Genomic DNA, 13,770 nt, shown 5'->3' with positions numbered 1-13,770 from the left:
ACTTTATCTTTCTTATGATGTAGTTTAATACTCATCAACTCTTTCCACTAATTTACAAGAAAATGTCTTTATCTTCTCTTTCCCACTTCCATTTTTAAGGGTTATTTTTGATGAACACAGAATTCTTGGCTGTTTTTAAGAACTTTAAGCCGTCCTTCTACAGGGCTTACATTACTCCGGATGAACCGTCACTGACCTCTCTTACCTCTGGTCCTCTGTATGTGCTGGTTTTCTTTTTTCTGGCTACCTGTGAGATTGTCCCATCTATCAGTGGTTCTCACCTTCTGATCCTGGGTCCTGGTGCACTTTTGTATTTATTCTGCTTGGTTCTTTGGATGCTTTCCATTACCCCCTTTCTTCTGCAGTGAATAATCGGTTAAGCCCATCAAAAAATTTTTCATCTCAGGTGCTGTATATATTTTAATCTTTACAAGTTCCATTTTCTTCTTTTCTGGATCTATTTCCACTGCGTGATCTCTCTCCTGGTTCCGGGCTACTTTCTTCTCCCTTCTCTGCAGATCCAACAACTTTTTGCCGGATGCTCAGCACTGTGAGTCATACTGCAGGTGTGTAGACATCGATGTCCTTCTTTTGAAGTCATAGGCTTTGTCCTAGCAAGTAGTTGGATCATTTATAAATAAACTTGATCCTTTTAAGGTTCATTTAGAAGTTTTGATAGGGAGGGTGTAGACCAGCCTTTACATGAGTTTACCCCTGCTCCCACGCAAGGACTCTCCTCACTGTCGTGGGCGCCCTCACCCCTGCAAGGGCTCTCCCTCACTGTCACGGGCGTCCTCGCCCCTGCCAAGGCTCTCCTCAGCGTCGCAGGCGCTCTCGCCCCGGTTGGCTGAACTCCACTGCCTCCTGATGCCCCTCCAGGCAGCCTCCAGCTCTGCTCTGCTCCCTCCTGGCGGCTCTGTTCTGCCGGACTTCCTGGAAGCTCCCCACCCTCTACCCGCACGCGGACCACCGTGCAGCCCCAGGCGAGAGGGAGCCCCGCGCAGACACGCGGCGGGAAGCAGTCTTGCCTCGGAACTCTGCCTGGGCCTCAGCCCCTGAACGGTGGTCTTCCTCCACCGAGACCACTTGCTCTGCGAGGTTCACTCCCCTGGGAAGGGCAGGTAGCCAGCAGCAAGTTGGGGTAACTTTACACTTCATATAATTTTTTCCTTCTCTCAAGGATCCAAGTCCTGCATTCCTGTTCAAAGTCTTACAAGGGCTGTTTCATACATCTTGCCCAGCCATCTGGTTATTCACACCAGGAGGACTGGTCTGGTATAGTCATTTCAGGGTTCAGCAAACTACAGTGCTCTGGCAAATCCAGCCCACTAGCTCGAAAACAAAACAGCTTCACCAAAAGCTGTAAGGCTCACAGTGCCTTAAATACTCACTATCTGACCCTTTGCAGAAAGTCTGTCAACCCCTGAGTTATTCCATCAGGGCTGGAAATACAAGTAATGGCTTGTATGAAGCAAAGGAACCATGTCGCAGGCTGCACTGCATCTTTCTTCCTGCTAGAGACCCGAGTCTGCACAATCATCATCATCAGGTAATTACGCTCCTCAAACGTGGCACTAGTCACTTCTCTGGGCCCAGGGTCCCACACTTCTTTTTCCATCTCAGATTGGTGAACTGTTTATCCCAGGAAACAACTGCTGGCCCCATTCACGCATGACCACCCCATCAAGCTCTTCCAGTGGCATCTTAGCATTTGGGGAGAATTCTGCAGCTATTGAGATTGTAATAAAATGTGATACAGTAAGGAGAATTAACTGTTCATCAACTTAACTTTGTTATGGACACACTAGAATTAACTGTTCATCAACTTAACTTTGTTATGGACACACTAACCCGATACACATGCCATAACCATGATAAAAATGCGTCTGACGTAATAGGAAGACATTTCAGGGAAGCGCTCGATTTCAAAGGACTATAAGCACTCATTTAAAAATATGTGTGCAGTAAGGATTGTCCCTTGTTTAAAATATATCTACAAAAAACTAAAGAGTTAATTTTATGAGTATTAAATAAACACACTTCTAGTTAAATATATGTTACCTTTAACGTACAACAAATTACTGTAAAATTCAGAAGCCTACACCAACCACAGACATTCATCATCTCACGGACTCTCTGGGTTGGAAGTTCAGGCGTATCTAAGGTGGGTCCTTATGGCTTGAGGGTCTCTCTGTGGTCACAGTGATGTCAGCTAGGAATGGCGGTCACCAGCAGGCCTAACTGGGGCGAGGACGTTTCTGAGATGGGAGCCTCAGTGCCTTGCCTGTGGACTTCTCCATAAGGTACTGACTGTCCCCCCGAGGACTGCTTCAGAGAAAGCGAGGCACAGGCCACAGTCTCTCTAGTGTCTTCATCTGGCAACGACCCACTGGCTGCCCGGGGAAGTCCTGCCCCGTGGGGGAGGGACCAGAAACGCCTTGGGCACCAGGCAGCAAGGATGGGGGCGGGGGCACCTCAGAGGCTGTCACGGCGAGCTCACCCTCTTATCGCACAAGCAAGGAAATGACAGGCCAGCTTTCCCGTTGTGCTCCAGGAGAGTCCTCTAGAGAACTCCCCAAATTCGCGAGGTGTGTGCCTCTGCCCACAGAGGAATCCCGTGGCTCTGGAGCCCACACTGTCACATCCAAGGGTGGGAAAGGGAGGCACCCACAGATTCAACAACCCGAGGGCACAAGTGAGTCTCTTACCAACCACCATCAGTGTGAATTCAAAACCTTTTTTCACTGATTTTCGGTGAACTTGATTGGGAAGATTTGCAAATCCAACATATCCAGGAGTTTCTGGATTTATAAACTGAGTTTGTTGTTGCTAAAAAAAGAACAATTAAACACCTTATTAGTTGCTTTTAACATATTATTAAACCTGTGACAAACATAGATATCATTAGTTTTCACAAATCAAAAAAGTATACACATAAATCAATACTTCCAAAAAGTCACTACGATCAGAAAGCTTAAAACCATTTAAAATACCAATCCAATATCATTTCATGCCTACACGCCGACCTAAAATAACATTTCTGTTAAGCAATTAAGCAACACACCGAAGACACATTAACTCATCTCAGTACAATTTCAATCTTGACGTGAGAAACTGTCTATAGAGTGAAAGGAAAGTCAGTCAAACTTACAAAGTAAGGCCCAACTGATAGTGGTTCCATCCATCAAACTCAGCTAAAGAGCAGCTTCAGGAGAAGCAGGACCAGCCCTGCCTCCTGCGGTGGCCCAGCTCCTCAGAGTGGAGCCCTGGGTGAGGCAGGCCGCCGAGGGGCGCCATGCTGGGAATCCCACCTCCCAGACCGAGAGAAAGAAGACGGAGAGCCCCTCGACAGCCTAACACGAGGGGACGCCACACCGTGAGGGCTCTAACACTGAGGAGTCTAGGCTCTGGCTTACTGAACGTGGCACGAAATCAAGACACAGCAAGAGAGACTTATTAAAAGTAAAATGCAAGATTTAGAATGGTATTTCCTTTGAGACATATTAACATATTCACATGTGCATGCACACAGGTATAAAAACAATATTCACAAATGTTACAAGTGGTTATTCTGAATAAAGGAATTATGGCTAATTTTTATTTTCTTTTTCGCTTATCAAAGATCCACACTGATGCCTATATAAAAAATTAAAATTACTATGATGTTTCTGTATCGCAGTAACAAACACCCAAAGACTTAAAAATAAAAGGCAAAGAGAAACAATAATCTTGCAACTGTAACCACAAACTCTGCTTTTCTCAGCATGTCTTTTAGAATCCACTTCTTTCAGGGCTCTGGGCTAATTTGTAAGAGCTGACATAAGCCAATTTATCAAGTTTGAGAACCCAATCAATTTCATCATGATAAATTATTGCAATTTTAAAATGATTATTTTAATGGTCTGCTAGGTATAATCTCAGGAGGCTAAACAGATCATCATTAATGCTGTTAGAAACAAACTGAAAATCTAAAGAAAGAAACCTCAAACCTTTTAGGATGACAGTTAAACTATGAATCAAATATTAGTTATACAATGACTATAAAAGGTTTGAAAACAAAGCAGTTTCTCCTTATACTGTGGATACATGATGAAGTACGATCTCTTACCTTAGACATCTTTAGTGAAGTTTCGCCAATCTGTTAAAAAAAAAAAAAGTACATTCATACATACACACACATATTTAATACAGTATGAACTGATATGCAATTACACGTGAGGCGCCAACAGCTTCTGTTTCACTCAGCTTCTTATAACATCAAATACTTCCCCAGAAATGATGAGATTTTCACCTCTCATTATATAAACCAGGTATAAAAAATTAAGCTAACGAAAGTGACCACTTACATGCACGTATACATAAATATATATATATTCCACATTCCCAACAATACCTTTTTTAGTACTGCTTATACATTAGGCACTAGATATGCAGTAGGAAAAAAAGACAAATTCCCACAACCTCTGGAATTGTGTAATTTCCTTTCTCTCCCTGAAAACTTTGCACACGGAAGAGATTCCTGTAGGAGCCTATCTGTCTGCTGCCTGCTGGGGAGGGTGCCTGAGCTCCGCAGACAAGACTCTGACCCTGGGGCACACAGAGCCAGCAGCTACGCTTATAGAAGGAGAAAGGACCGAAGGTGCCTGAGGGTTTGAACCCTGGGAGACATGGAGTGTGCTGGCCAGCCTTGGTAAAAAGTCAGAGATGTGAATGCCTTCACATCTGATTCTTTTCAGCACTTAGAAAACTCCTTTCACTTTCCTGACTCTCCATATCCCCCAGATGGATACATTCATTCCTGAATACTGCACAAAGTTTCCTTTTTGAATGGAAATAGTCCTAACCAGCCCCGAAAAAATGGTTAAGCGAGGTTAAGGCAGTTAGAATTTGTAACTCTAATTCCCTGGCAGGATGTCATAGAAGACAAGGGCAGAGCCTGGCTTCTCCCTTCCAGGTGCCTTGAAAAGCCAACCAGAGGGGAGGAGGGGGCTGGAAGGTGCTTCTTCCTGGGGCAGATCATCACTGAGAGTGGGGGGAGTGCTGGGTGAACTGAGCACAGGAAGGGCCACTACTGACCAAGGAGACAGGTAAAGCTCCATCCAGGCTGCCCAAAACACGTCAGCCAAGGCAGCGCAACTAACGAAAGCTACAAGACAGCAGGAATGCTGGGCAACCCGAGAAGCCAGAGATGAAGGGCTCCTTGGAAGCAAGAACCAGAAAGGAATCGTCGAAGAGCCTGGGAACAGATCGTGGCTGTGAGGACTCCGCGGTAAGAAGACGGGGCCCCCGTAAGTGTGCCCTCTTTCCCGGCCTCCAGGATGAGCTTAACAGGGAGGAGAACGATCTGAACCGAGAAAGCTGCAGCACTGTGATGAAGACGCAAGTTGTCGTTCAGTCACTACATCATATCCGACTCTCTGCCTCCCTGTGTGGACTGCAGCACGCCAGGCTCCTCCGTCTCCCGGAGCCTGCTCCAACTCCTGTCCATCGAGTCGGGGATGCCATCCCACCACCTTATCCTGTTGCCCACTTCTCCTCCTGCCCTCAGTCTCTTCAGTCTTCCCCAGTATCAGTGTCTTTTCCACTGAATCAGCTCCTTCATCTGCTGGCCAAAGTTTTGGAGCTTCAAATTACAGTATTCCAAATAACACTTTCTGGACCTAAAATCCATGATTTTCAAACTCGAACTGTGGTAGCTGAAAGGTCACAGTAGAGACTTGAAACGTGACACGGAAGACCAGGTATAAGACACCTTAGTGCACGAGGCAAACGAGAGAGAGAGAAAGAGAGAGAGAGAGAGAGAGATTGTGGGTAGAGGACAGCCTCAGAGGAAACAGCAAGGAAATGTACTTGTTAGCAGCAAGACTTCCTTCTGACTCTAAAAGGGACTGACAGAGGAAAAGAATACAGTAGTAACAGAAGAAAAGCTTCCCAAGAAGAGCAAGCCCAGGGTCTACCTGGAGTTGTGTAACACAGGAGTGAATTAAGATCTCTTGAATAAAAGGGGCATCCTAGGGGAATACTGTTCATAGTCCAGAATTTTAAATATGAAACTTCTGCAGCAAAACCTAAGAGTTGGGGGCAGGAGTAAGACCGGAGAGCTGAAATCTTTAAGGGGGAGAAGGGAGCAGTCAGATGGAATTCAGATGGTCCTGGCAGAAGAAGCAGCGGACACCTTGCTTTAGATAATAAAGAGATAAGCATCTGACAATGAAAGAAAAGGGAAGACAGCCATTAAAAAAAACTTACTTCCAAATTAAGAGAAAAATATGAAAGAGCAACTTGATCAAACCAGTAAAAATACGGAAAAGAAACAGAAAAATTCAAGAGTATCAGTCATCAGTTTAAATGTGAATTCTCTCCTTAAAAGAGGAGACAGGTTGAGGTGGGGTGGTGGGGAGGGACACCAGAAAACCAGGATACATTACATGGAAAAAACCCGCTTCAAAAAAAGTAGCTTAAAAAAAAAAGGTTGAAAACAAAGAAAGAGATACGAAGCTAGTGCAAACACAAAGAACAGGGAGAGATACTCTTAGTATTAACCAGGGTGGGATTTAAAGGCAATTGTGGCATTTATAACAGGAACAGTTTATAAAAATAAAACATTCATAAACCTGTACCCATGAACACTTACATCAGATAAATACGTAGAACAAAGACTAGGAACAATACTATGCGAACTGAATGGAAGTGCAGTTCAGGTGGAAGGCCTTAGCAGCTTCCCCCAGACTTGGACAGACTCCAGAAGCACAGTGCAAGCAGGGCGAGGACTGTCCCTTTTGGTCAGTGTTCACAGGTCACCCTCCGCTAAAACAGGGACAAAAGGGACTCCTAGTTATTCAGAACATTCCTGGATAACCCTTGGGTCAAAGAGGTTAACAAAAGCAAAGCCCTAAGTCATCTAGAAAGCCATGGAAAGAAGATAAACGCAAAAGGAACGGGACACAGCACAGGCTTTCACCGGCTCAGATGAGATTTGGGTTTTATGTATTTTCATTATTGAAGAACAATGAAAATAAAGAACTGGAAAATAACCCAAAAGAACAGTAAACAAATCCAAAGTTGGTTCTCTGAAACAAATTCCTCACAAGTTCCATTAAGGAAAAAAAAATTACTGCAAAGAAGGTATAATCACAGTCACAGGGACCACAGGTATGAAGATGGCCACAAACTTGAAAATCCAAAGAAACGCGTGATTTCTTGGACACTGTAAATGACCGAAACCGAGCCAAGGACTGAAAACCTGACGAGACAAATATCACTGAACAGCAGAATAAAGACTCTACCAATGAAAAAGGGGCCACGACCGGACAGAACTAGCGCTCAATTTCATCCACACCTGAACAGATAGACGCCTACGTGACCTAGACCCAAGCCACCATGGAAGAGGAGGAAGCATTCCAATTTATTTACGAAGACAGCACAACTCCAGTAACAGACCCAGATGAAGAAACGGTGAGCAAGTGGGCTGGCTGCCGGTCATTCTCACTCAAGAATATGAATGCAAATCCTCTGTGGAATACTTGCTAGCAATTATAACCCAGAAATGGACCCAAAGCAGCTATCAGTGCAAGCTGTTACAACAGATTAGAGAAAACCATATGTGAATACGTGCTGAAGGCTCAGCAACCGACTCTAATGAAAACACTAAGCGAGGAAGCTGCTTCAACACCTTTCAGAAACCAATGGCAAATGTTATTCTCTAAACACTAGACGCTAAATTATTTAAATTACAGCCACTGATTAGGAAGGGACGGCCTCACCACCACAGCTGTTACCACCACAGTTATCTTAAAACGCCTATGAAAAACTCCAAACATCCACAAAATAGAACAAATCCCCACGCAACACCCTCACATATCCCCTCAGCCACTGCTCCCACCCTTGATTATGAATACTAGATAGTTCTAAAAAGTTCTATTCTGTACTAGCGAGGAATACCAGGAAATGGAAATGGTAGGGGGAGGGGAATGCCATTTATAATTGAGCAGAAACAAAAGAAATGTAGGGACAACTAGGGAGAAAACAGGCCTCGCAAAATTCATTCATTTCTATTTTCCTAAATTAGTACGTAAACATGGTCTAACCCCAGACGGACTTCCTAATGACGTTTTTTTCCTTTAAGGACTGGATACAATGACTTGCAAGTTCACCTGAAGAATAAATGCAGATAGGAAGACCAGCTGTCACAGACGTCTGCTTCAAGCCAGCCCGGAGTGGCCGAGGACTGTGCCCAGTCTCTCTGGAGCTTCTGCATGCCCGCCCTCACTGAACTCGGGGCCCCTGCCCGTGCTCTGACCAGCTTCAAGGGAGCACCCTGATAACAATGGATCTGGAGCACACGCGCGCCCAGGACTGGGGCTGCCCACAGGCAAGAAGGGGACCATCACCCCTACCGGCTACCTCCCACTAAGACCCATCTTGATGGACACACATGGGGAAAACGAGACGACCACTATCTGGAACAGGACGTGAATTCTTAAAAAACAGTTGTCTAATTTTTAATCCTACCAAGTTTCTCTTATCACAATGCATTTCTTTCATACAATACTAAGGATGTTTTTCCCCTGAAATATAATTTGGATGCACTATGATTTTCCAACAGTTTAAGTTATTAACTGATCACTCTAAGATGAAAGAAATTCAACATTATTCTGTTGAACTTAACTACCTGCTTATCAGTCAGAAAGTCTCAATCCAGAAACACAAAAAATGCCAAGCACTGTGATTAATTTAAACCTTGGAAGAAGATCAATCAGATCCCCAAATCTCAGAAATTCGGTTAAAGGAAAACTTTATGCACTCAGGTTGTACTCATTCTAAATAACAGAAATGGCTTAAAGTTCTCTCCTGGACCCACGGCTTCCTTCTTCCAGACAGCAATAGCATGCCAAAACACAGAAGAAGTCAACTCTTCTAAAGCAAACAGAGACAGAGAACAGATGGCTAAAGCTCGATTCCTGGCAACATAAACTTGCTTTGCTTAGTGGCATTTGTGTGTGTCACTGGACCGCCACAAACCTCCCTTCACTGATATGTCATCCTTGGAGCTCCATACAGTATCCTAACGTACAAACGATCCTGCAGTGTAGGACCTCAGGGTCTGTGATCCCTCACGCAGAGCCTCTGGAACACTTAGCGTTCAGCCTTTGGGTCTGACAGGACACCACAAATGCTCCTCACAGCACAACGGCAGCACCCCACCATCAAATGTCCTTTCTCTAGTGACAGTGTGACTATCAGCACAAAACCAGACAACTAAGACTATAAAAATGGCTTCATCCCAATTCTGCCTCCAAATGACTTTTCACATTCTTTTCTCTCTGGGGAAAAAAAAAAAAAAAAAAAAACACCCAACTTTTTCTTTTCCAGCAGTTTTTGGTTTTCGAGTTGGGTACAAAAAGGGCCTGAATCACATTTATTAAAGACCACACAGAGAGGTTCGTGCCTATGGGTCCTATCCCATTTCCGTAGGTCACTCTCCTAGTTTAAGAACTGTCAGAATGCAAATTGGACAGAAAAATGAAAAAAATAAAATAAAAATTAGGATAAAGTTAATGTGGAGAAGATCACTGCCAAGGTTCATGGAGAGTTAGGAGGCTGCATGATGCAAAGAAAGCCTGAGTGGGAGCTACCAAACCCGGAAAGAACAGAACCTCAGACTACAAACAGGAGGAGAGAGCCTGCACGACCCCACACCATTGCCATCATCTCCCCTAAGGACGGGTCGGGGGGGGGGGGCGGGGGAGAGGGGCTACTTTGGGCCCTGGCTTGGTCTGGAGGTATCGTGAGGATCTGAGTAGTTCGAAAGAGCTCCGAAAGTCGGCTACATGTGGGTCACCATGCCAAGCAACGAGTAATGCTGGGCAGGTCCGCGCCCCTGCCCCCTCGCAAGACGGCGACCACACGGAGCAGCAGAGGCTGACATCGGGCCAACACCTCCTTCGGGGAAAGTCTAATCCGGGCCGAGTCCGGGGCAACAAAGCCAGTAACCAGGCAGCGAACGCTGGAGACAAGCGGCCCCAGACTCGAGGCAAGCTCTGGACCAGGGCAGACAAGGACCACCGCAACTGGAACTAACAACTCAGCGTGGAGGGGCCCGTGTCCACGTCTGGGGGACCCAGACAAGGTGGGGGAGACGAAAACTGGGCAGAAAGCCAACCGGGGGTCCTTGGGCCTTACGGAGACACAGGTCGGCCCCACCTAGGGCCTGCAGGAGAACGGACACCCCCCCTCCGCCCCGGCGCTCCCGCCCGCCCCCGGGGTCAGCGCTGCACGAGCCTCCTCCCCACCCCGAGTCCTGTCCACCGCCGAGAGGAGGGGCGGCCGGGGCCCCGCGCGCTTCCTCTCGGCCGGGGCGGGCAGGAGGGGGAAGCGCCCACGTCGGCCCGACCCGCACCGTCCCTTCCGGACCACGTCCGCCTGCGAGCGCCCGGCGCCCCGGCCCCACTGCTGACCACGCCCCGCACAATTCCCCCGAGGTTAGCCAGGGCCACTCGGCTTCCCCGCGGACACACCCCGCCGCCTCCGCCCGCGCCAGGGCCCCGGGGGCGGGAAGGGCCGGGGACTCGCACCGGCTAGGGGAGAGGTGAGCGGGGAGGCCCGGGGAGCGGGAGAGGGCCGGGGAGGGGGGAAGACCCGAGAGTGGGGAAGGCCTGGGGAGATCCGGGGAGCGGGGGGAGGCCCAGGGAGATCCGGGGAGCGTGGGGAGGCCCGGGGGGGGGGATCCAGGAAGCGGGGGGAGATACAGGGAGGCCCGGGAAGGTGGGCGGAGGCCGGGGGGTCGAGAGGGCCCAGGAGCCCAGGCCGGCCGCCCCTCCTCGGCCCGCGTGTCTCCCGGAGCGATCACGGTCCGGAGCGGGCGCCGGCCCAGTGCCGTCGGCCCCCAGCTCGCGCCTCCAAGGCAGCCGGGCCCCACGGGGACATACTCACCGCCGACTTGCCGAAGAACTGAGACCAACCGACCGCCCTGCCGACCCGCCCAGCGCCAGCCGCGCGCTCGCGCCCCGCCCCGCCCCGCCCCGCCGCGCGCGCGGGCGGATTGAGTCATCACGCCGCCCCGCCTCCTTGCCAACGCTTTCCTCCCCGCCCCTCCCCGCCAGCTCCCAAGTGCGCAGGCGCAGCCTCGGCGCCCCGCCGTTTCCGCCTCTGCGCAGGCGCTGTGCCCCTCCCACGGCGGTTGGCCATATAGAGGCTGGGGGGGTGGGGGGGAGGTCAAGCGTAGCCTCTTCTCCTTTACCAAGATGGCGGCTCGTCCCTGTTTCGCCACAGTTCCTACCTTATGAGCTTGATTTCCTTACACTGATAAGAGAGGAACAGGTAATGTAACACTTTGCCTTGTGGATAACTAGAATGAGGGGAAGAGAGTTTCTTTAGATGGAGCTTAATGACCAGGGAGGAGGAGAGAGGCGGACGGGGGGAGGGCAGGTGGCAGTAAGAGTTCGGAACGACCACGGGGAGGGGGGACATTTCGCATCTGAGTCTCTCCTCCAGGAAGATGGCGGCAGCACCGAGCAAGGAATGCCGGAGCTGGGCCAGGGAGGGACGGCGAGCGGCCCGGCGGGGCTGCTCTATCCCCGGGCCGCCGTCGTCTCGGTGGTCGGGCCCTCGTCTCCATTGGCTGCCGCGGGTCACGTGGGCCTGCGGCTCCTACGCGGACCATAGAGTTGGGCGCCCGTCCCCGGGGACGTGGCCTTCTTGAGCCCAGGGCTGGGGCCCCCGTCTTGCGCTAGGTGAGGCCTGGGGGCTCCTCCAAGCCCACTGCGGCTGCGCGGCTCGGGGCGGGAGGGCCACGTGCCGGCGGGGGCCGGCCGTGTCTGGCCGGTTTGCCCCGGCTCCCGCGACCTGTAGGCCCGGCACCTGGCCGGGAAGCTGGGCGCGAATGCGTCGACTGTCAGTAAACACGACTCTGGAGTTTCCACTAGGCGACCGCGCGGTGCGGGGAGCCGGAAGGTGCTTGTGCCCGAAGGGCGTCCTGACGAGGCGCCTTTGGAAAGTGAAGAGCTCAGGGCCGGGCGTCCCCTCCCGGTCCACCCAGGGGACGGGAAGGGCAGCCCCTGCGTGGCGTCCTGGCGCCACGTAAAGCCGGTGGAAGGCCGGCCTCTGTATCTTACTAAGCACCGTCCGAAGGAATGTAGATGAGTCCTAGCGGAATCCTCAGGAACAGGGTGGTTTACCCTTGAGGTCCTCGATTCGTGTCCTCGGCTGCCCTCAGGATCGCCTGCACCCGCGGCGGTGTCCGCAGCAGGACACGACGGGACGGGCGCTTCCTCTGCAGGTGGTTTCTGAGGCCCTGTTACGACGGGGTGCGTCACAGTTAGGATTTTGTCTGAGGCAGCTGGTAGTGCTCTTCTGCAGAACAAGCTCCATGTGGGTTTCTGGGAGCAACCTGGGCTAATGAGACATTGGACGAAGTCTAGTGCTCAGGGTGGTGGTTGATGCTTCTGAGCACGAAGCACCCCCACGCTAAGCTCAATAAGTACGGTTTATATTAGAGTCCTTAAGTAGTTGAGAAGGTATTTGGTTCAGAATGGCTTCCGTTGTTTGAACTCCCAGTTCTCTGGATCTGAGACATCAGCCACCCTCTTATCAGGAGAGTTTTAGGTTTGGAGAAAACTGAGCGTACCCCCTCAAGTCTTGAAGGACATTTGAAAGCCATTGGAAACACTGAAGAGGAAACTTGCCTGTAACTGCTGTTAGTTCCACTCTGTGTCACGCCCTTTCGGGGCTTGCTGCTGCTGCTAAGTCACTTCAGTCGTGTCCGACTCTGTGCGACCCCATAGACGGCAGCCCACCAGGCTCCGCCATCCCTGGGATTCTCCAGGCAAGAACACTGGAGTGGGTTGCCATTTCCTTCCCCCTTTCGGGGCTTATCTCCTCTCTCATCAGGCTGAGGTCACCTGAGTGAAGGAAAGCGCTCCTAAGATGTCGCTGGCCCTCATTGCTGGGCACTCGAGACCCCGCTGGATCCTTGTAACAGCGTGCCCTCCAAGGGACCAGGCTGACCTCTCAGTGTCCTGACGGGAGAATTTCTTCTTGAATCATCAAGTATTTTGTTTCTCCTTGGGTTTTGTTGTTTGGGGTTTCTGGTGGTCTGACTTTCACTTCATGACTACTTCAAGGGTAGAAAATATTTTAAGAAAACTTACTGGAAATGGCACTGTGCCATACTCTTAAGGTTTCTGAGGATGCGTAGGTAAGGACGACATAGACCTTTTGTTTTTTCCTTTTCCTCAGGCAGTTTGTGGTCTAATAGGGGAGACGGCCTTGTAAAGGAGTAGGTTACCGTGTTTTAAGTGCAGCAACGCAAGTATGTACAAGGTACGGAATAGGAAAGGGGCTTCCCTGCTGGCTCAGACAGTAAAGAATCTGCCTGCGATGCAGGAGAGCCGGGTTCTATCCCTGGGTCAGGAAGATCCCCTGGAGGAGGGCATGGCAACCCACTCCAGTATTCTTGCCTGGAGAATTGCATAGACAGTGCAGTCCATATAGGGTCATAAAGAGTTGGACACAAGGGAGCAGCAAGTACTTTCACTTTTGTGGAGTAGGAAAAGGGGGCAGGGATTGCCTGTTGGAAAATCTTCACAAAGAACCTTGTCCTGACACTGGGGTTTAGAAAATGAATAGGAGTTTTTCCAGGTGAACTTGCTAGAAGGGTTAGCTTATGCAAAGGGGACAAGCAGCTGGTATTCGAGGTGGCATACTCTCAAGAGGTTGAGAATGTGGTATACTGCTGGTTTTAACACTCTGACTTGGTGTCACAGGGTTGGT

At 49.7% G+C, this 13,770-nt stretch overlaps 2 protein-coding genes across 4 annotated transcripts in view; one reads left to right on the top strand and one right to left on the bottom strand.

Moving 5' to 3' along the window:
• Window positions 1-11,056, bottom strand: part of SEPTIN2 (septin 2) — a 28,111-nt gene extending 17,055 nt beyond the window's left edge. The window contains exons 1-3 of the mRNA XM_055586644.1: window positions 10,933-11,056; window positions 4,109-4,138; window positions 2,709-2,829 (exon numbers count right to left, since the gene is read on the bottom strand). Of these exons, the coding sequence (XP_055442619.1) occupies window positions 2,709-2,829; window positions 4,109-4,117 (130 nt within the window). The 5' untranslated portion in view covers window positions 4,118-4,138; window positions 10,933-11,056. The remainder of the gene's footprint in view (window positions 1-2,708; window positions 2,830-4,108; window positions 4,139-10,932) is intronic.
• A 116-nt stretch (window positions 11,057-11,172) lies between these two features.
• HDLBP (high density lipoprotein binding protein) overlaps window positions 11,173-13,770 on the top strand; it is a 58,660-nt gene continuing 56,062 nt past the window's right edge. Inside the window, exon 1 of one of the 3 annotated variants that reach the window (XM_055586639.1) lies at window positions 11,173-11,319. The gene's annotated coding sequence lies outside the window, so the exon portion shown is untranslated. Of the gene's footprint in view, window positions 11,320-11,712; window positions 11,733-13,770 lie in introns of those variants that run through there. The other 2 variants (XM_055586641.1, XM_055586643.1) reach the window with 2 other exon arrangements.

Source organism: Bubalus kerabau, chromosome 6 (assembly GCF_029407905.1).
Source record: "Bubalus kerabau isolate K-KA32 ecotype Philippines breed swamp buffalo chromosome 6, PCC_UOA_SB_1v2, whole genome shotgun sequence".
NCBI classification, from domain to species: domain Eukaryota; kingdom Metazoa; phylum Chordata; class Mammalia; order Artiodactyla; family Bovidae; genus Bubalus; species Bubalus kerabau.
Note: the sequence above shows the minus strand (reverse complement) of the source record. Positions and strands in the feature narration are given on the sequence as shown.